The 22,252-nt window shown below is 33.9% G+C and overlaps 2 protein-coding genes across 2 annotated transcripts; both read right to left on the bottom strand.

Moving 5' to 3' along the window:
- Window positions 1-7,528: 7,528 nt before the first annotated feature.
- Window positions 7,529-8,488, bottom strand: LOC140509030 (olfactory receptor 8B8-like). Its single transcript, XM_072616941.1, has one exon. It carries the CDS (start codon window positions 8,483-8,485, stop codon window positions 7,529-7,531), a length of 957 nt encoding a protein of 318 aa, XP_072473042.1. The 5' UTR covers window positions 8,486-8,488.
- Window positions 8,489-18,267: 9,779 nt separating this feature from the next.
- Window positions 18,268-19,483, bottom strand: LOC140509032 (olfactory receptor 8B3-like). The gene has a single exon (XM_072616942.1). It carries the CDS (start codon window positions 19,207-19,209, stop codon window positions 18,268-18,270), a length of 942 nt encoding a protein of 313 aa, XP_072473043.1. The 5' UTR covers window positions 19,210-19,483.
- Between the last annotated feature and the right edge of the window lie 2,769 nt (window positions 19,484-22,252).

Raw genomic sequence — 22,252 nt, forward strand, 5'->3', positions numbered from 1 at the left:
GCAGAGGAAACAAATTATTTGCCTTACAGTAACATTATGTAGGGGAACAGAGAGAAATAAATTCTAGTCCAGTAACTCCTCTGAGAGAAGGGAAAATTGGCAATCCCTGGGGAATTTCTTAACAGAGGTTCTAAGATCTTGCTGAAAAGTATTTCCTCCCACCATGGTCAGCCTGAGTAGGGGTCAAGAAATTAAGTGGTAATGCTAGAGGAGAAAAAGTTTAATTAGAAATAGGTGATGAGCATTTCCCTATGTGGCTAGCAATTACAAAAGGAGATACACATGTATTGAGTTATAGGCAAGACTGATGGGGTGAACTCATCTGATAAGACTGTTCAGACATTTACCTTATTTTGGACATTGAGTCACAGAAGTAAGACATTAGTTAATTAGATGGGGAGGATAGTATGTTAACCTTGGGGTTTAATTTGTCAACCTTACTCTCTAAGAAGTTGCTAATGATCAGGTCTATTTGACCCAAACTAAATAAATACAGGTAGTAAAGCAAAGAGTGGTAAACTCTGAATAAGGGGAATACAGGTTCAAATCCCATTTTCAGTACTGACTAGCTGTATTGCCATGGTTGCACATAATTGGGAAATGAGAAACACAGGTAATGGAGTATAGAAATTTATCTTGCCCTACAAGACAAGAGAGAAAATGGAGATAAGGGAAGGGAAGGGTGTTAAAAGGGAGGGCAGATTGGTGGAAGAGGTAACCAGAGTGCTCAGCATGTTGGGGTGGGGGGAGGTGAAAGACAGGGAGAAAATTTGCAACTCAAAATTTGGTGGAAATGAATGTTGAAAACTAAAAGTAAACAAATAAACATTAAAAAATAAAATAATATTTGTTCAGGGAAACACTTTAAGACCAATGTGGTTCTTCCTAGGCTTAAATTCATTTTCATTTCTCGTAAATAGATTTAAATATAGTTTCCAAGTTTTCTAAAAAGAGAAATCAAACCAGTATACCTTATTCCCTCAATTTCCTCAATATACATGGAAAAAATTAAGGGTAAATTAGCTCAATACACATGGAAGAAACTAAGATACATAACTCCATCAAAAAAACATTATAGAGTTCTGTTACTTTCTTGCATAATTTTTCCAGTGGTCTAAGAAGGTAATTTCAATTAAAATAAATTTAAATTTATTTGAAAGGGTTGAACTTGAATTCAGAATTCACAGGATTAAAATCTGTGAGGTCAATAGTTACATTGTCTTGCAGCAAGGCATAATATAAAAATATCAAGGATAAAACTATATCTCGATACTTTAGAAGACTGGCTGAAACACCAAACTCAAAGCTAAATGGGAGGAATGTATGCAAAGTGATTAGTGTCTGTGAATTACCAAACTTATATATGTTTTCTGAATTTAAAAGTAGAATATATGTAATGGTAATTGAAATGGAAAATTTTTCATATTCATTAATAAGCCCATGTGACCTGCCTAGGTCACTTAGAAGCCTGAATTACATGAGTCTGAGTCACAGGGACCTTGTGTTGGGAGGAGTTTGCTGAATAGGTGGTACAGGAAGAGGCAGAGTTAAAGCAGGGCAAAGAGGAAGTTAGGCAGAGAGCAGTCAGAGCTAGGAAGGATGCAAGCAGCTCACTAGCAAGTGATTTTGTGATTGTGATTTTGTTTAATGGAGCTGTTTTTGGGAAGCCTAGCAAGGGGAAGAGGTTGCTCTCCATATTGCTACTGTGTATAGATTTTTGGTGCTTTGATGCATTTGGGTCTGCATAAATGTTTTCATTCTACCTTCCATGCGCAGAGTCTGTGATATTTCGCAATTCTGAACTGTACTACAATATTCATGGCTGGTGTGAGTGCTGTGAATTTCACATTGGTGCTACACTATATTGGATTGTTCAAGTATGTCAAAAATCCATACAATTTTAAAGAAAAACAAAGATCACTTTTCTAAAGCAGTGATAGAAAGATGAGAATTTCCATGCCAAGAAGGAGGAAGATTTACAGACTTTCATAAAGTTTATGGTAATATGTCAAAAGACCTACAGAAATCATCTTCAAAGTGGTAGATATCACTTCATCAAGTAATAGCAAAGGATCATAATTCATAGATTCCATCAGATTTGTTGAATTAGCATAAATGAAAATGGGTCATCTCCAGAAAGAACCTGTAAAAGACCTAATTACAAAAGTTCTCTAATGATGGAATCAAAAACCCCTCCAAGTAAAATATACACATGAATACATCCAATTACATCCAATGATGTGATAAACACAAATAAGCATTGAATCAATAGCTGTGTCAAGTATTTATGGAACAGAGAAGGAAATTCAGGACCACATCATTGTTTTCAGAAATTACATAAGGGATACCCCCAAAGAAAAATGCTAATTATGAAAGAAAATAGTTGGAGAAAAGAAAAATTCCCCTCCAAAGTAACTTTAAAACAAACCTCAATTCACATTCTGTAGGTGCAGAACCAACAAAAGGTCAGAGTGAGACAATTCTCCATTCCAGGACAACTTAGGAGCTCAGCAGAAAACTTCTGCTATGCCTGAATGGTGGTCAGGCCTGGAGCACAGTGCAGGATAGGCCATACTCTGGCAATGGAACAGTGGGCCTTAGGAGCAGTGGTACCAGCTATTACAGTGGCTTTAGGAGCTCTCAGCATAGGCAGTAAGGGGGATCATCACACAATTGGTCAGAAAGAGATTACAAAGGGCTCTTTGAGGGCACTGACTGAAGGACCCTGTTGCATTGTCAATGAGCAGTTCTGAATCACAGTCTCAGGATAAGGAGAAGTACTAGCACACTAGAGTTCATTGCACCTGTGTAGTGAGGACCCTGCTCATAGCTCCAAGTGTAGAAAAGTGCTTGTTTTCACTTATGGTGATGCAGGGGCCCCTTTCTTGGGGTAAGAAACACTAAATGCTTGTAACTAGCAGGAACTCAAGTCACAATTCTATGGTTGTAAGGGGATAAAGCACTTGAGGTCACATTGGAACAGGGGCCCTGGCCACAATTACTGCACAGGAAAGGGTAGTTATGGTTGCTCATAGAGCAGAGCATGGGCCAGGACAGCAGTGACAATATTAGATCATACCACTTGGGAAAAACCAAAAACATAAAGACATCCAGAACTAACTCTGAAAACAATAGGATGAAAAAAATGAAGTCTGGGATACAGTCTCCTTCAACCTCATAGTAGAACTCAGTTTTTTATTTGTTATTTATGTCTAATGCTTCATGATCCCATTTGGGGCTTTCTTGGCAAATATATTGAACTAGTATGTTGTTTTCATTGCCATCTCATTTTACAGATGAGATAATAAAGCACCAAGAAAAATAACCTGTCCAGGGTAACACAGCTGAGAAGTGTCAGAGATTGGATTGTAACTTATATCTTCCTAATTATAAATCTGGAACTCTTTCCAGTGCACAGTCCTGCTATTTAGATCCTAAATTTAACATAAAGTTAAAAATCAATAAAAGAGCTGGAGAAAGGAGCAACAATATCTAAAAAAAAAAAAAAAGGACATGATCTTAGAAAGTTGTTACGGTAACAGGAAAGATCATTTCACAAAACCAAAGGAAGACAACAAATGCAAAGTAGCTACAAAAATAAAGAAAGAAAAATGTGATTTGGTCAGGGGCCCAAAAATAATTCTTGGGAGAGTTTAAGAAAAATTTTGAAAATCAAATAAAACAGGTAGAAAAAATTAAGCAGAAGAATGAGAGTGATCCAAGAAAATTATGGCAAGAGAATCAAAAGCTTGTTAAAGGAAGTACAAAATATATTAAGGAAAATAAGATCTTATAAATCAATATTAATCAAATGATAAGAGAGGTACAAACATCCACTGAAGAGAACACCTTTAAAAGTAGAATTGAACAAATAGAAAAAAGGTATACAAAAATTCACTGAAGAAAATAATTACTTAAAAATTTTTATTGAGCAGTTGGACTCTATTGATGCAATGGGACATCAAGAAACAATAAAATCAGTTCCTTTGTGTTCACACACACCTCCAGATTTTTTGAGATAAGAATACATCAATGATGACCAGAACTGGATTTTTAAATTTACACTCTTGCAGGAAATTTCTGAAATAAGTTCAGAGACAAAGAACTCTAATTTGAATAACTGTGAAACAAAAGTAGTCACAAGATACAATTAATCATTTTTAAATCATAAAAACTAAATGATACAAGATCAAATCAATCATCTGTCTTGAAGTTCCATATAAATACTAGCCATTGTTAATGTAGTTTTTAATATATCCTAGCTTTTATACTTCTTCTTGTGTGATCATGAACAAATCATTTAACTTCTCTGAACTTCAATATATTTACATATAAAATGAGGAGACTGGACTAAATGACATGTAAAATTTATTAAAATTCTAGTGTTACAAAGCTAAGCTACTCTAATACTAGGCAATCTGTGGCATATATGTACACACAAATGCAGTGTTTCACTGGTAAATGATTAACATATACTTATGTGTATGACACATTTAAGTTTAGATTCCATTTTTAACATTTTCTTAAGTCAATACAATCAATGAAATGATAAATCATAAGCTGATATGTAACATTTACCAATTTCTGACAGGAAAACACGCTGAAAATGGAAAAATTAGCTCAAAGTACTAAGGAGAAGGCTGGGACATACACTTCAATAAACATAGATATATTCACCTAAATGCATAATATACGCTCACATTTTCATTCACATACAAAATGTACATACCTATATACATGTACACGTACACACATATACATGAATGAGACAAGGAAAGAGATAGGGAAATAATCTTTTTCTAGGCTTTCACTCATCTCTCTCTTGAATTTCTCTGATGACTGGTTTACTTTGAAACTTTGTACACTGGAAACCCAGAGCTATAGATTAATAAGGACTGCGGAAAGAACATAAATGAGTTGCCAGATAACCTAAACAACTGGGAAGCTAGGTAAGTATAACATTGGACAAAATTTGAAGGAAAACTCCTTTCTTCAGTTTGCTCATTGATTCCTTGAACAAACGTTTATTGACTGTTTATACAGAGTACTTCCTACAGGAATTTATAAAAGGCTCTATATAGTTTCTGACCTCAAGGTGTATAATGAATAAATGACTACATTGTACATGTATTAGTACTGACAGTAGTTACATATCCATTGCCATATATATATATATGTACATATACATACATATACACACACACATATATATACATATATACATGTATATACATATATCCATATATATACACATGTATATGTATATGTATACACACACCCATATAGATAGATATATACTTTATCTTTATATGTATATATATATATATATATATATATATATATATATATATATATATATATATATATATATATATATATATATATATATATATATATATATATATATATATATATATATATATATATATATATAAAGATAGGATGGTTCCTCTCATTCCTCAAACTAATCCATGGAAATAAGTGTGACAAAGTAAGAAATCAAAAGTTCTACTTGTCATGTTTAATTCAATCCAATACATTAAACATTTTTTATGAAATTACTACATGTAAGTCACTGTGCTATCCACAAAGACAAATGAAAAAGAGTCACTACAGTCAAAAACCTTGTATTCTAAAGGCACAACTATAGCTGTAGATATAGATAGGTGAAGAAAGGACTAAGGAAAACAACAAAATTATTCACTTCCCGGTAAATTGAAATTTGCTCTATCTCATTAATTGGACAGACAAAATAATCCAAACATGCTATTTATGTTCAGGATAAATCCCAGACAAGATTAAAGAAATCATCTAAGAGGGCAGTTTAGATGAAACATTTCTGCAGTAATGAAAGAAAAATTGGTCCAGGTATATACGCAATTATATATTGATACACTATATATATATGTACAAAAGCACACGCACACACACAAAATCAATACAAAATGCTTTGGGGAGGAAAGACAGAAATTGCTAGGGAAATTAGGAATGGATTCATGAAGAAAGTTTTACTCAAAATGAGTTGAAGAAAACCAGAGGTTCTAAGAGTTTGAGTGACAATGGAGTGTACTCCAGGTATCAGATAGCCAGTGTAAATCATCAAGATGAAGATGGAAAGCCATGCAGAAGGCCAGTGTAGTTAATTCAGGGTGGGAGGAACATGTAGATAAATTGGAAAAGGTGGAAGGAGTAAAAGAATAATGAATTTTGAAAAGCCAAACGTATTTTCATGACTTGGTCTCTTCCACCCTTCTAATCAGTTTCTAATAATAAATGTAATGCTTTTGAGTATCAGATTTGTGTAGGACTCTTTGACTTCATTCGAGTTTTCTTGGCAAAGATACTGGAGAGTTTTACCATTTCCTTCTCCAGGTCATATTACGGATGAAAAAACTGAGTCAAACAAAGTTAAGGGACTTGCCCAGCTTCCCTTGTCTAGTAAGTGTCTGATATGAGAATTGAACTCACATCCTTCTGACTCCAGGGTCAGTACTCTAGCCATGGAACCACCTAACTGCCCTATAACTATCAGAGGAAAGAGCACCAAAAAATGCCATTTGCATTAAGATGGTTTAGTGAATTTTTGACAATGGAAAGGAAACATCACTCTGGAAAGGTTTTAAAGTTATATCAATCTCCTGAAATCTCTCTCATATTATAACTGTCATAAGAACATTTCCTACTAGAAATTTTTTTCAGAAAATGAAAATATTTTCATGAAAATTGGCATGTCTTAGTTGTTCATTTTTCATCATGTCCTAGTTGTAAATTGACATGTGCTTACAGTTAGCTGGGAATTTTTTACTACTGTTCTGAGTCCGACCAGCCTTATTTGATAGCCATTGTGGGAGTCTGAAAACATATACCTGTAAAATCTTCCAACAAAAACAGCTGTGCCTAAAAGAATGAGGTTTGGGTCTGGGGAAAAAAGTCAAAGGAAACTCCTTTGGTTTTCATATAAAAGACAAATTATGTCATTGTGTACCTATAAAAAATTTTTTTAAATTATGAGAAAACAAAAAAGCAAAAATACAGTTACTTAAAGGTCTATAAGATTACCTATGCTAAATTTACTTAGATTGGGGGAGGGGCCTTAAGGGGTTATATTAAGTTTATATGATTTTCCCCACAACCTACTTTCAGGTACTGCCTTCCTGAATTATTGAGCAGTAACAATGGGCAGAGAATGAAAGGTCATTCACAATTAAGACACAACTTATTGAATGATTCCATGGGATATTTGCATTTTCACAGAGGTCAAAGATTTATGCAAATCTGAAGCCCACATAGGTTAAGGGACATGCGAAAGGTCAAAAAGAAAGAACATCCATGATTTATACCCTGAATCGCTTACTCTAAAATCAGCACTTTCCACTACTTCTTTAAATCAAAAAATCAAGACATTCTGATAGAATGTTGAGCAATAGAAAAATGAGAAGAAAAGGATTTAGATAAAAATTCAATCCTGAGATAGTTTTAATAAACCAAGGAAAGAAAACGAACCTTAGGCCCTTGAATTCACCTCTCATTATGAAAATTCTGCCCATGTTCTAAAGAATATTCTTCTTTTCAAAGTTCTCCTCAAGGCAGTCTGAACATCTTTATTCCTCAGACTATAAATGATAGGGTTTAGCATTGGTCCCACAATTGTATAAAATATTGTAGATACTTTGTCCTGGTTCACTGTCCCTGATGAAGATGGCTTAAGATACATGAATGAAGCTGACCCAAAGAGAAGAGTGATCACAATTATGTGGGAGCTACAGGTGCTGAAGGCTTTGGACCTGCCTTCAGTGGAGCTCATGTTCAAGATATTGGACAGGATGAGAGCATAAGAGGTGAAGATGGTAACACTAGGCACTGTAACATTTGTGCCCACAATAATGAAAACCACTAGCTCATTGATATACGTGCTGGTGCAGGAGAGCTGGAGGAGGGGAAGCACATCACACATGTAATGGTTTATGATGTTGGCATCACAGAAGGACAGTCTCAGCATGCATGCAGTGTGGGCCACAGCACCAGCAAATCCCATTACATATGCCACACCCAATAGCCATGAACAGACCTGATTGGACATAATAACATTATACAGCAATGGATTACAGATGGCAACATAACGATCGTAAGCCATTACTGTCAACACATAGATTTCAGAAATAACAAAAAAACAGAAAAAATACATCTGTGCCATACATCCTGAATAAGAGATGGTGTTTTTGGTTAGGACAAAATTCATCAACATTTTGGGAGTAAAGACAGAAGAATAGCAGAGATCTATGAAAGATAAATGGAAGAGGAAAAAGTACATAGGAGTGTGAAGCTGAGCATTCATCCTGATTAAAATGATCAATCCCACATTTCCCACAATAGTGATCACATAAGTTCCCACAAAAAGGAATAACAGGGGTAGCTGGAACTCTGGTTGATCTGTTAAGCCTGCAAGGATGAACTCAGTCACTGAAGAGGAATTTGTCAAAGTCATCCTCCTCTTGAGGGATCTATGAGGAGAGGGAAAATGTTATGCTAGAAACAAAATAAGTTCAACAAACCCTCATCCACAGTTAAGAAAAAGGAGAATTTCTAAAAGCTTCTGGAAAACATCATCACCATGCCATGCAGAGATGGTTCTTATCATCCCCAAGATATCCAGGGATTTTGATTGGTTTGAGTAACTGTCTCCATGAGCTAGATGGTAATGGAAACTATTTCTGAATTCCCCTGCAGAATAAGAGTTGATATTCCTCTGCAGAGTAAGGGTTGATGTTCCTCAGACTCCAAAGTCAATGGACACCAGGACATCACCTACAGTATCACGTATGCTGCTCATATAAGGAAAAACTTTAACTACTTTTCTCCATTTCAAAGGTGATGAAGTAGTACCTCAAAGAGTTCTGCAAATACCTGTGGTAAAAGTATTATTCATACCATTATTTTAATTACTGTCCATATTACCAATAAAGTTATGAGTAAGAAAAATAATAATTGCAAGTATTGACATAGCACCTCCTACATGTCAAACACGGCCTCAAATCTTTTACAAGTATTTTACCATTGGTTCCTTATAACAATCCAGGAAAGTAGGTGTTATTCTTATCCCCAGTTTATAGTTGAGGAAATTGAAGCAAGCAGAGATTGAGTGACATTGCCCAAGTTCACACAGATTGTTAGTGCCTGAAGCTGGATTGGAAATCAGGTCTTTCTGATTTAAAGCCTAGGGTTCTCTCCACTGCACCATCCACCTGCCTGTAGACTGAATCTGTAGTCCTTTACTCAGAGGAGAGTCCTATGGGGGTAATCATAGAAAATCCTCATTATTTTTCCACATTCTCTTCCCCATTCACACCTAGCATAAACCAAAATACCTATATATGAGTCAGTGACAAACCTTGGAGATGTGATATTTTATAAAATCCTCAAATCTACTGATTGACAAAGCAGGGAGGATCAAGTAGAAGGAAAAATTTAAAGTGAATATCATACACACTGACCCTTCTCCTGCCTAGACACATCAGTGATTATCTTTAATGGTTTTGAGCCCCTGGGTTCTGAAGGAGAAAAAAATTCAGATAACAATGATGAGAGATTCTCCTTCTTCTACTCACTTGTCTACTGAAGCAATCAGAGAATGAACCTCAACCTCTGGAAAGAACATAGATATCTTTCGGGCTGTAAAGATCACAGGACTGTGATTTCACCTGGGGAGTGCTCTAGACTTAGGGGAGGAAACAGTGCCCATAGGTGTCACCATAATCAACAGGTGATAGGAAACTGAAGGCTTTATTCTGGATATGATATTCACATGGACTACATTGGAAGCACGGGGAGCATCCAACGGATTCTCTCCAGGGAATCAAACACTTCAGGGCTCCGTAGTTACTATGTCCATGTTTACACACTGTACCATAGAATTTTTTTTTTCTCCCAAGGAATTCAATCCTTTATTCAGTCTTTAAAATTACATATGGGACTTCTCCTATCTTCGTCTAAACTTGGTTCTCAAAATTTCTCTCTTGAACATCATTTTATGCAGTTACCATCTCTGAGGGCTACAGCCCCAAACTGAGCTCTCAAGATAATATATGGGCCATGAGCTGTCTATATGCTCCTGTCAACAAAGAATCAAGAGAGTTAGACTTCGTTATCCTACTTGTGCCCAGAGGTAAATATTCTCCTCACCATGTATAATAATAAAGTCAGGCTCATTAACATTTTAAAGAAGTTATATCCTCTGCCCTTGTGCAATATTTGGATACATGGGAGTTTATGTTAACTACACACACACACACACACACACACACACACACACACACACACACACACACACATACACACTGCACTTACTTCTATAGGTATATATTGATCTTTCCACTCCTAAGCCCAACAAATTGCATGTTTTTTAGGCTTACTTTCCTTTTGATTTTTGAATAAAAAACGCATAAATGAAGGCATGAGTTGAAATATCAGATACCAGTTAATTTTTGGCTTTTTGGTAGGAGTGTGCAGGCAAAACTCTACATATGGTAATGTGATCTGGTTCCTGAAAAAAAAAAAAACTTCCAAAACTCACTTATTTAACCTCTATTAAAGACAAAAATAAAAGTTTTAAAAAATATCAAACAAGAGGTTATCAAAAATAAAAAAGAAAGAAAGAAAGAAAAACCTCACAGAACAAAGAGCTTTTGAAGGAAAAAATAAAGAGATCAACCACTATATAATTTTCTTTTGACATGTAAACTTCATTAGAGTTTAAACAATCTGTTTCTTTCATTTTACAGATATGGAAACTGAGGACTGTAGAGTTTATGAATTTCCCTTGTTTAGAAAGATAGTAATGTAATAATTTAAATGTAGGTCTTCAGACTTAAATTTAAATTATTTCTATAGAAATATGGTATGTACATAGTAAGTCTTAAAATGCCAGTTGGGCTCCATTATTAGGACTTTTTATTTGTTTTATTTGTTTGTCTCTATTTCCATAATATTTTTGGCTTTTTATTTCTTTTCATCATGTAAAATTTGACATTATTTCATCAAATTATTTTGTGTCACATTTGTACAAAAATTTCTGTCAACTGTTTTAAATTTTTATATTAATGTTTTTTACTACTATTATCTCTATTGGTTTTACAGACAACACTTGAATATTGAGTACCTCTCTAGTTTTTTAATTCTTCTTTATTTCTGCAGAAATGACTTTTGGATTTATATAGCTCCTAGCTCTGTGTTATCCAGTTAAATCTCAAAGAATTAAGACGTTTTGTTACTACCTTAAACACCATTTCTCTTTCAATCTTTTTCCTTGTTGTTACTCATATGTAGAGAAGCTATTTGGGGGATTTCACTTACCATGCTACTCCGTTTCAAGTTACTTATCTCAGTTAAGTTTTTTGGCCAAATATTTTGAATTTACTTACAAATGTAACTTATTGCCAACAAATACCTTGTTTCCTCTTCTACAGTTATCATTTCTTTAATTTGTACTTATTATCATATTGCTATATGATATATTGCTAGAATTTTAACAAGTATAAATAATTCTAATATGTATTCTTCCTTTTCCATTGGTTTCAATGGGAAAATTTAGCTGGAAATAATGGTAACATTTGGTTTTAAATAGTTTTTCTTAAGAATATAGTGAAGTAAAGCCATTATGTTACTCTTTTTAAAAGTTTTCAACATGAGTGCTGAATCGTGTCAGTTTTTTCAACCTCCACTGATGTAACATGTTTAGAGTTTTTGTAATTATTGTGATTTAAATGTTCATTGTTTTTTTTTTCCTAAAAAACATTTTTGCATTCCTGGTATAAATGCAACTTAGTCATAGTAAATAACTTTGGGGATATAATTATACAAATATTATGATTTCGTTTAATATTTTTGTCAGTATTGTTAAGTTGTATTTCTCTTTGGTTCATTATTCTGCCCTCTATTCTCTTTGTTTGTGGACTAACCACATATATTTATGGAAAGAATTTGATGAATTGACACTTTAATTTGTGAAAATAATATTTTTTCCTTTGTAGAATGAAAATTATTGGGTATCTAAATGTTTACTACAATCCATTTCAAGTCAATCTGTTACTTGATTAGAATTTACCATGGAAAGTGTTTTGTGGAGTTTGTTATTTAGAATTCTTCTATTTTATTGTTTCAGCTATTTATTCCTTATTTTATTTTTTCAGTCCTTCCCATTTGATTAAAATATTCAGTATTGTTAGCATCTACCCTTGTGTAAAAGATTATAATTATTCTTTTAGGAAAGAAACTTATTTTCCTCTTCATGTGTTTTCTCTATTCATTTCTGAAGAGTGTTTTCCTCACAAAAATTATATCACTGATTTGCCAGTTTGCTTGGTCTTCTCAAAAATATGTTTGCTTTATCAATTCTGTAATATTTTAAATTTTTAAATTTTGTCTTTGAACATCAAAATGATAACTTACACTTCCTTCAACTAATTGATTAAGCAATGGCCTTAATTTTTAGTAGTATGCTCAGTATATGGAACCCAATTTTCCAATGGTCTTAATGTAAACTTTTAGGGCTAGACAATTTTTTTATTTTTTCAATTAGTTAACTAAATTATTTTATGTTTTCAACATTCACTTTTATAAGATTTTGAGTTCCTAATTTTATGTCTCCCTTTCTTCCCCCTGCCCAATACACCAAGACTTAGTGCATTCCTACATAATATATATATAATCATATTTAACATATTTCCACATTAGTCATCTTGTGAAAGTAGAATTAGAACAATAGAGAAAAACTCCCAGAAATGAAAAAAGAGAAAATAGTATTCTTCATTCTGCATTCTGACTCCATAGTTCTTTCTCTGAATGTGAATAACACTTTTCTAATTTAATTTTTTTAAAAAGAAAGAAGAAAACTCAATTGCCAGAATCATAAATGAGAAAGAACCCCAAAAAAGAAAATGAAATAAAGAAAATACTAGAATTTTTAGTTCTATCTGTTCTTAAAATTGAAAACTCAAATGAAATGGATGAATAATTTTAAAATATGAAATGTTCAGATCAACAACACAACAGAAAAATTAAGCAAACTAATATGAGAAAAAGAAATTGAATGGACCATAAATGAATGCTCAGATAAAAAGCTCCAGGACTACATATATTTACAACTGTATTCTATGAAACATTAAAAGAGAAAATAGGTATAATAATATACAAGCTATATTTAAAAAAAAAAAAGACAGAAAGGATCCCACAAAATTTCTCTTGTGGTACAAATGTGAACATGATGCTTAAATCAGGGAAAGAAAAAAAGAGAACTGAATTAATCAATATATTTAATTTACATTAATACAAAATGTAGACAAAATTTTAGCAAAAAGGAAGGCTACAGAAACATATAAAAAAGATTATGCCTTATCAACAACTGGGACTTATACTAGGAAGTCAGGGCAGGTTCAATGTGAAGAAATCTATTATTGATCTTACCAACAACAAAACTAAGAGGAAGCATTTGATTATATTAGTAGATGAGACAAAGCTTTTCACAATATACAACAATCAATAACGTTGAAAACACTGGAGAGAACAGGAATAAATGGAATGTTTTTTAAAATAATAAGCAGTATCTACCTAAAACCATCAGTAATCATGACATGTAATAGGGATAAGATAGATGAATTTTAGTAAGATTAGTGGTGAAACAATGATGTCCACTAAAACCACTGTTATTCAATATAATACTACAAATGTTAGCTTTAGCAACAAGAGAAGAAAAAGAAATTAAAGAATTAGAATAGGCAACGAAGAAACTAAGTTATCACTCTTTGCAGATGATATACTTAGAGAATTCTAGAGAATCAAATAAAATATTACTGGAAATAATAAACAATTTTTGCAAAGTTACAGGTTACAAAATAAACCCACATAAATTATCTCCATTTCTCAATATTATTAACAAATCCAAATAGCAAGAGACAGAAAAAAAAATCCCACTGAAAGCTAGCATAGACGATATAAAATATCTGAGGGTCTTCCTGCCAAAACAAACCCAAATTGAACACAATTACAAAACACTTTTCACACAAATAAAGTCAGATCTAAGCAACTAGAAAAAATCAGTTGCTCATGGGTAGGCTGAGCTAATATAATAAAAATGACAATACTACCTAAATTAATTTACTTATTCAGTGCCACACCAACCAAACTACCAGATAACCATTTTCTAGAGCTAGAAAAAATAATCTAGAAGAACAAAAGGTCCAGAATATCAAGGGAATTAGTAAAAAGTAATGCTAGGGAAAGTGGCCTAGCCCTACCAGATCTCAAATTGAATTATAAAGCTGCAATCATCAAAACCACTTGATACTGGCTACGAAATAGAGGGGTAGATAAGTGGAATAAGTTGGATATACAAGACACAGTAGTCAATGAATATACCTTTCTATTGTTTGATAAACCCAAGGATCCCAGTTTCTGGGATAAGAACTCACTATCTGACAAAAACTGCTAGAAAAGTTGAATAACAAGGTGGTGAAACAGGGCATAGACCAATGCCTGACACTGTACAAAAGAATGAAGTATAAATGGATACATGAGGTAGGTATAAAAGATGATACTCTAAACAAATTAGGGGAGCAAGAAATAGTACATTTGTCAAATTTATGAAGAAGGGAAGAATTTATGACCAAGCAAGAGAAAGAAAACATTGTGAAGTGCAAAATGAATAACTTTGATTACATTAAATTGAAAAGATTTTGCACAATCAAATCCAATGCAACCAATATTAGGAATGAAGCAGAAAACTGGGAAAGAATTTTTGCAACGAATGTCTGTGATAAAGGCTTCATTTCTAAATATATAGAGAACTGTGTCAAATTTATAAGAATATAAGTAATTCCCCAGTTGGTAAATGGTCAAAGAATATGAATAGTCAGTTTTCAGAGGAAACAAATGAAGTTATGCATAATCATACGAAAAAAGCTCTAAATCACTATTGATTAGAGAGATGCAAATCAAAACAGCTCTGAGGTACCACATCACACTTATTAGACTGTCTAATATGAAAAAAACAGGAAGATGATAAGTGTTGGAAAATATGTGAGAGAGTTGGAACACTAATTCATTGTTGGTGGAGTTGTGAGCTGATCCAACCATTCTGGATATCTATTTGGAGCTATGCCCAAAGGACTACAAAAATGTTCATACCCTTTGAATCAGGAATATCGCTTCTAGGACTGTATCCCAAAGAGATCATAAAAGTGGAAAAATGTCTCACATACACAACAATATTCATTGCTATTCCTTTTGTGGTGGCCAAAAACTGGAAATCAAGGGAATGTCCATCAACTGGGAAATGGCTGAACAAGTTGTGGTGTACAAATGTAATGGAATACTATTGTGCTATAAGAAATTATGAACAGAAAGACTTCAGACAGACCTGGAATGACTTACATGAATTGATGCTGAGTGAAATGAGTAGAACCAGGAGAACATTGTACACAGTAAAAGCCATAGTGTGTGTGACAGTTTCTGCTAGACTTAGCCCTTAATAGCAATGCAAGGACCTAAACATTCTCAAAGGACTCTTGAGACAAAATGTCATCCACATCCAGAGAGAGAATTATGGAAGTGGAACCCAGAATGAAGCAGACTATTTTCTTTTGTGTTATATTTTGTTTTGGTTTGGTTTCTATCATGGTTTCTCTCATTCTTTTTAATTGTTCTATGCAACATGACTAATATGAAAATGTATGTGTAGAAAAATGTATGTGTAGAACCCATATAAGATTGCATGTTGTCTTACATAAGTTTTACAAAAACTTATGGAAGTGTTTGTTGAAAACAGAAAACAAATAAATTAATTTATATAAAAATAAGAACAGAAAGGATCTCACTAAATTCCTCTTACAATACAAATATGGTCATGATGCATAAATCAGGGGGAAAAAAAAGAGAACTGAATTGACCAAAATATTTAATTTAATACAAAAATTTAGACAATATGTTAGCAACAAGGAAGTCTACAGTAAGGTATAAAACCAACCAATTATTACCAACTAGGATTCATACCAGAAATAAAGGTTGCTTCAATATTTGGCAAACTATAAACATAAAAGATCGTATTAATAACAGGATCAATAAAACTATAAGATGATATCACTCAATTGTTTAAAACACTTTTAACAAAATGCAACACACATTTTAGTTTTTTAAGCCACAATAAAACATATTGATAAAAACACTTTTCCTTAATATTATAAAGTAATCACTACCTAAGAATAATAGATACAATTATGTATAAAGGAGAAATAAATGAGATTTTTACAAAAAAGAGAAATCATCATTAAAGCAAGGATTCCCATTGTTCACTATGGTTCTTTAAGATAGTGTTAGAAAGACTTGCCTTAGCAATAAAAAAAACAAAAGGAAAATGAGAATTAGCAAAAGGCATAGGAAACAAAATTATTTTCCCTACAGTAACGTTATGTAGGGCAACAGAAAGAAATAGAAATCTAGTCCAGTAACTCTTCTGAGAGAAGAGTAAATTGGCAATACCTGGGGAATTTCTTAACAGAGGTCCTAAGATCCTGAAAGAAAATAATTTCTCCCACCATAGTCTGATTGACTGGGGATCAAGAAATTAAGTGGTAGGGCTAGAGGAGAGAATGTTTAATTAGAAATAGGTGATGAGCATTTCCTTGCTGACATGGAACTCTGCAGAGCAAAAGGAGATACACATGTATTGAGTTATAGGCAAGATTGTTGGGGTGAACCTATCTGATAAAACTGTTCCAGCCATTTTTCTTATTTTGGAAGCTGAATCATAGGAATAAGACATTAGTTATTTGGATGGGAGGGAAGTATCTTAACCCTGGTGTTTTAATTTGTTAATCTTATTCTCTCAGAAATTGCTGATGATTATGTCTATTTGATCCAAACTAAATAAATACAGATAGAGAAACAAAGAGTGCTAGACTATGAATTAGCGAACATACTGATTCAAAACCCACTTTCAATACTGACTAGCTGTGTGGTCAAGGTTACTGAATCTGAATTTGTTCTCTGTAATAGGGATAAATATCTGAAATATTTTCCATGCATTTTCCATCCATCATTCCAAGGGTCAAATAAGCATATACGGTGACTTGAAAACCTTAAAGAACTTTAAATGTTACTTTTTAATAATGGCTCACAATATTTACACAGTAATTTAGGGTTTCCAAAGGACTTCTGAAAGCCTCACATACAGGAACTATATGTTTGATATTTTAGGGTTACATTTGGGATTGGGTAAGGGTTAGTTATTCATCAGTGTGGCCACTTTCAAACACTGTTACTGAGGAAATTCTCTCTTATCTCTCATTTTCCTTCCATGATAAATGGTATGAGGTTGTTCAAGGAGGATTAACACCTCTGGATTCCTCATCTGCATTTCGAGTTCATCTGGCACTCAACAATCAACAGTGTCTTCAAAAAGCTATAGCATACGCAACAGTCTCAACCCAGTAAACAATCTTGGTAGATTGGCTAAACTAGGTTAAGGGTAACTGTTTGGCCATAAATCCATTGGTGAGTTAGAGGATGCGTCAACCAGAAGCACATGAAGAAATCTACTAGTGGAATGAACACATGAGAACAATTTGTGCCAAAGGTCATGAAGGCAGCTGGGTGGAGTGTGGAGTTTGAGATTTTGAGATGCAAAAAAGCAAAAGTAGTTATGTAAAAGGCTATAAGGTTAGCTATGTTTGACTTACTTAGATGAGGGGAGGGGCTTAAAGGTTATATTATGTCCATATGATTTGATAATTTCATTATTATTTTCCAAACAACCTACCTTCATGTACTGCCTTCCTGAATTATTGACCAGTAACGATAGGCAGAGAATGAAAGGTCAACTAGAATTAAGATACAACTTATTGAATGATTTCATGGGATATTCACAGAGAGTAATAGATCAAAGATTTATAGCTATAAAGGATCTTGGAAGCCATGTAGTCCAAACATCTTCATGTTTACAAATAAAAAATCTCAAGCCCACAAAGGTTAAGAAACATGACAAAGGTCAAAGAGAAAGAATATCCAGGATTTATACCCTGATTCACTTACTGTAAAATCAGTACTTTCCATTGATTTCTTAAACCAAAGAAATGAAGTCAGGCTGATAGAATGTTGGGTAATAGCGAATGAGGAGAAAAAAATTTGGGTAGAGATTTCATTCTGAGATATTTCAAATTAATCAAAGAAAGAAAAAGAGCCTTAGGTCCTAAAATTCAACTCACATTATGAAAATCCTACTCATGTTCTAGAAAATATTCTCCTTTTCAAAGTTTTCCTCAAGGCAGCCTGAACATCTTTATTCCTCAGACTATAAATGATGGGGTTTAGCATAGGTCCCACATTTGTGTAAAAGATTGAAGATACTTTGTCCTGATCCACTGATCCTGAAGAAGATGGCTTAAGATACATGAATGAAGCTGACCCAAAGAAAAGAGCAACAGCAACTATGTGGGAGCTGCAGGTGCTGAAGGCTTTGGACCTGCCTTCAGTGGAGCTGATGTTCAGGATACTGCACAGGATGAGAGCATAAGAGGTGAAGATGGTGACACTAGGCACTATAATATTAGTGCCCACAACAATGAAAACCACCAGCTCATTCACATAGGTGCTGGTGCAGGAGAGCTGGAGGAGGGGAAGCACATCACACATGTAATGGTTTATGATGTTGGCATCACAGAAGGACAGTCTCAGCATGCATCCAGTGTGGGCCATGGCACCAGCAAACCCCATTATATATGCTCCACCCAGTAACCATGAACAGACTTGATAGGACATAATAACATTATACAGCAATGGATTACAGATGGCAACATAACGATCATAAGCCATTATTGTCAACACATAGATTTCAGAAATAACAAAAAAACAGAAAAAATAGAGCTGTGCCATACACCCTGAATAAGAGATGATGTTTTTCGTTAGGACAAAATTCATCAACATTTTGGGAGTAAAGACAGAGGAATAGCAGAGATCTATGAAAGATAAGTTGAAGAGGAAATAGTACATAGGAGTGTGAAGCTGAGAATTCATCCTGATTAATAAGATCAATCCCACATTTCCCACAATAGTGATCACATAACTCCCCATAAACAGGAGGAACAGGGGTAGCTGGAGCTCTGGTTGATCTGTTAAGCCTGCAAGGATGAACTCAGTCACTGAAGAGGAATTTGTCAAAGCCATCCTCCTCTTGAGGGATCTATGAGGAGAGGGAAAATGTTAAGCTAGAAACAAGATAAGTTCAACAAACCCTCATCCACAGACATGAAAAAGGAGCAATTCAAGAAATGCCTGGAAAACATCATCACCATGCCATGCAGAGACGGTTCTTATCTTCCCCAAGATATCCAGGGATTTTGATTGGGTTGAGTAACTGTCTAAGTTGGCCACATCAGGAAAAATTTAACTGCTTTTCCCCATTTCAGAGGTGATGAAGTAGTACCTCAAAGAGTTCTGCAAATACCTGTGGAAAAAAGCATTATTAACATTATATTATTAGCAATATTACCAATTAGGTTATTAGTAAAAAAAAAAAATAATTGCAATTATTGACATAGCCCCTATTATGTGTCAAAAACTGCCTCAAATCCTTTACAAATACCATATCATTGGATACTCGTAACAGCCCTGGGAAGTTATTCTCATCCTCAGTTTATTGTTGAGGAAGCTGAAGCAAAAAGAGATTAAGTGACATTGCCATAGGTCACACTGCTTGTTACTGCCTGAAGGTGGATTGGAACTCAGGTTTTTTTCTGATTTAAAGCCCAGGGTTCTCTCCATTGCACCACCCAGCTACCTGCAGACTGGATCCAGAGTCCCATACTCAGAGTATAGAGTCCTATGGGGAAAACGCTACAAAGTCACCATTATCTTTCCATATTCTTTTCCCCATTAATACCTAGAGTGTACCAAAAGACCTATATATGTGTGTGTGTGTGTGTGTGTGTGTGTGTCAGTGATGAATCTTAGTGACATGATATTTTATAGAATCCTCAAATCTCCCGATTGGCAAAGCAAGGAGGCCAAAACAGAAGGAAAAATCTAAAACGAATGACTTACACACTCACCCTTGTCCTGCCTAGGCATTTCAGTGATGGTCTTTACTGGTTTTGACCCCCTGTGTTCTGCAGGAGAAATAATTCAGATAACTGTGATCAGAGATTCTCCCTCTCCTACTCGCTTTTCTACTGAAGCAACCAGAATAAACCTCACCCTCTGGACTGAGATGTTTTGATCTATAAAGATCACAGGACTGTGACTTCACCTGGGGAGTGTTCTAGATTGAGGGAAGGAAATAGTTCCCAGAGGTGTCAACATAATCAACAGGTGATAGGAAACCAAAGGCTTTATTCTGGATATGGTATTCTCGTGAACTATATTGGAAACACAGGGAAGATCCCATAGATTCTCTCCCTGGAATCAGACTCTTCAGGGAGCAGTAATTACAATGTCCATGTTTACACACTGTACCATAGAACTTTTTTTTCTCCTAAGGGATTCAATCTTCTAGTCTGCCTTTAAGTTTACACATGGGGTTTCCCCTATTTTCTTCTAAACTTTATTCTGAGAATTTCTCTCTTCAACAACATTTCATGCAACCACCATCTCTGGGACTTGTGTACATAATTCAGAGAATAAAGGGGAAGTATGAGATCAAAGGGTTACAGCCCCAAACTGAGCTCTCAACATGATACATGGGAGCATGAGCTGTCGATATGCTTCTGTCAACATAGAATCGAGATAGTTAGACTTAGTTATCCTATTGGTGTCCAGAGGAAAATATTCTCCAAACCATGTAAAATACTTAAGACAGGCTCATTAATGTTTTAAAGAAGTTTAATCTCTGCCTTTGTGTACCATTTGGATATGTGGAAGTTTATGTTAACTGCACACACACACATGCATATGGCACTTTCGTCTATAGGTATATATTGATCTCTCCAACCTAAGTCAAATAAATTGCAAGTTCCTTTACACCGACTCTTGTTTTCATTTTTGAATAAAGAAATGCATAAATGAAGAACGGAGTTAAAATATCAGGGATTAGTCAATTTTGTTTTTTGGTTAAAAATGGGGTGGCAAAGCTCCACATGTGGTGGTGTGACCTAGTTCCTAGGAAAAAATAACTTTCAAAATCCACTTATTTAACCTCTATTAAAGACAAAAAATAAAACTCTAGAAACATCAAACAAAAGATTACCAAAAATGAAAAGGAAAAAAATAAGAAAGAAAAACCTCACTGAATAAAGAGCTTTTGAAAGAAAAAAGCTAATTTAATCTAATCTAATTTAGTTTTTTGAAATGAAAGCTTTATCAGAGCTTAAATAATCTATTTATCTCACTTTACAGATATGCAGACTGAGAACTAGACAATTTATGGATTACTCATTGTTACAAAGATAGTAATGTAATAATTCAAATATAGGTCTTCAGAATCATAAGTTAGAATGCTTCCAAATAAAATATTATATGCACATATTAAGTCTGAAAATGCCAGCTGTTCTCTGTTATCAGGGGTTTATTTTAAATTTGCTTCATTTGTTTGTCTCTGTTTCAATTATATTTTTGACTTTTTATTTCTTTTCATCATGTGAAATTGACCTTATTTTATCTATTTTGTGTCACATTTATATTAAACTTGCTGTCAACTTTTATATGTATACATTAACTTCTCTTTACTATTATTATCTTTATTAATTTAACAGACAACATTTGAATATTGAATCTCTCTCTAGTTATTTAATTCTTTTTTATTTCTATGGAAATTATTTTTGTATTTATACAAAACCTGACTATGTGTTGGTAAGTTAATCCTCAAATAATTACTGTATTTTGTTACTACCTCAAACACTATTTCTCTTCCAGTCTATTTTCCTGTTCTTATTAATATATAGAGAATCAGTTCTGAGGACTTAATTTATCATGCTACTCCATTTCAAGTTATTTGTCTCAATGTTTTTGGCCAATTATTTTGGATTTACTTAGTAAAACAACTTATCACCAACAAATACCTTTTTTACTATTTTCCAGTTATCATTTCCTCAATTTGCTTTTTTTTAACTAACATATTGCTATATGCAGTATTGCTAGAGCTTTGCAAGAATTAATAATGCTAATAGGCATTCTTGATTTTCCCTTGGTCTCAGTGGGAGAGTTTGGCTGCAAATAATGGTAGTATTTGGTTTTAAATAGTTTTTCTTAAGAATAAAGTGAAGAAAAGCCCTTA

This window comes from Notamacropus eugenii, chromosome 5 (assembly GCF_028372415.1).
Source record: "Notamacropus eugenii isolate mMacEug1 chromosome 5, mMacEug1.pri_v2, whole genome shotgun sequence".
Classification (NCBI taxonomy): domain Eukaryota; kingdom Metazoa; phylum Chordata; class Mammalia; order Diprotodontia; family Macropodidae; genus Notamacropus; species Notamacropus eugenii.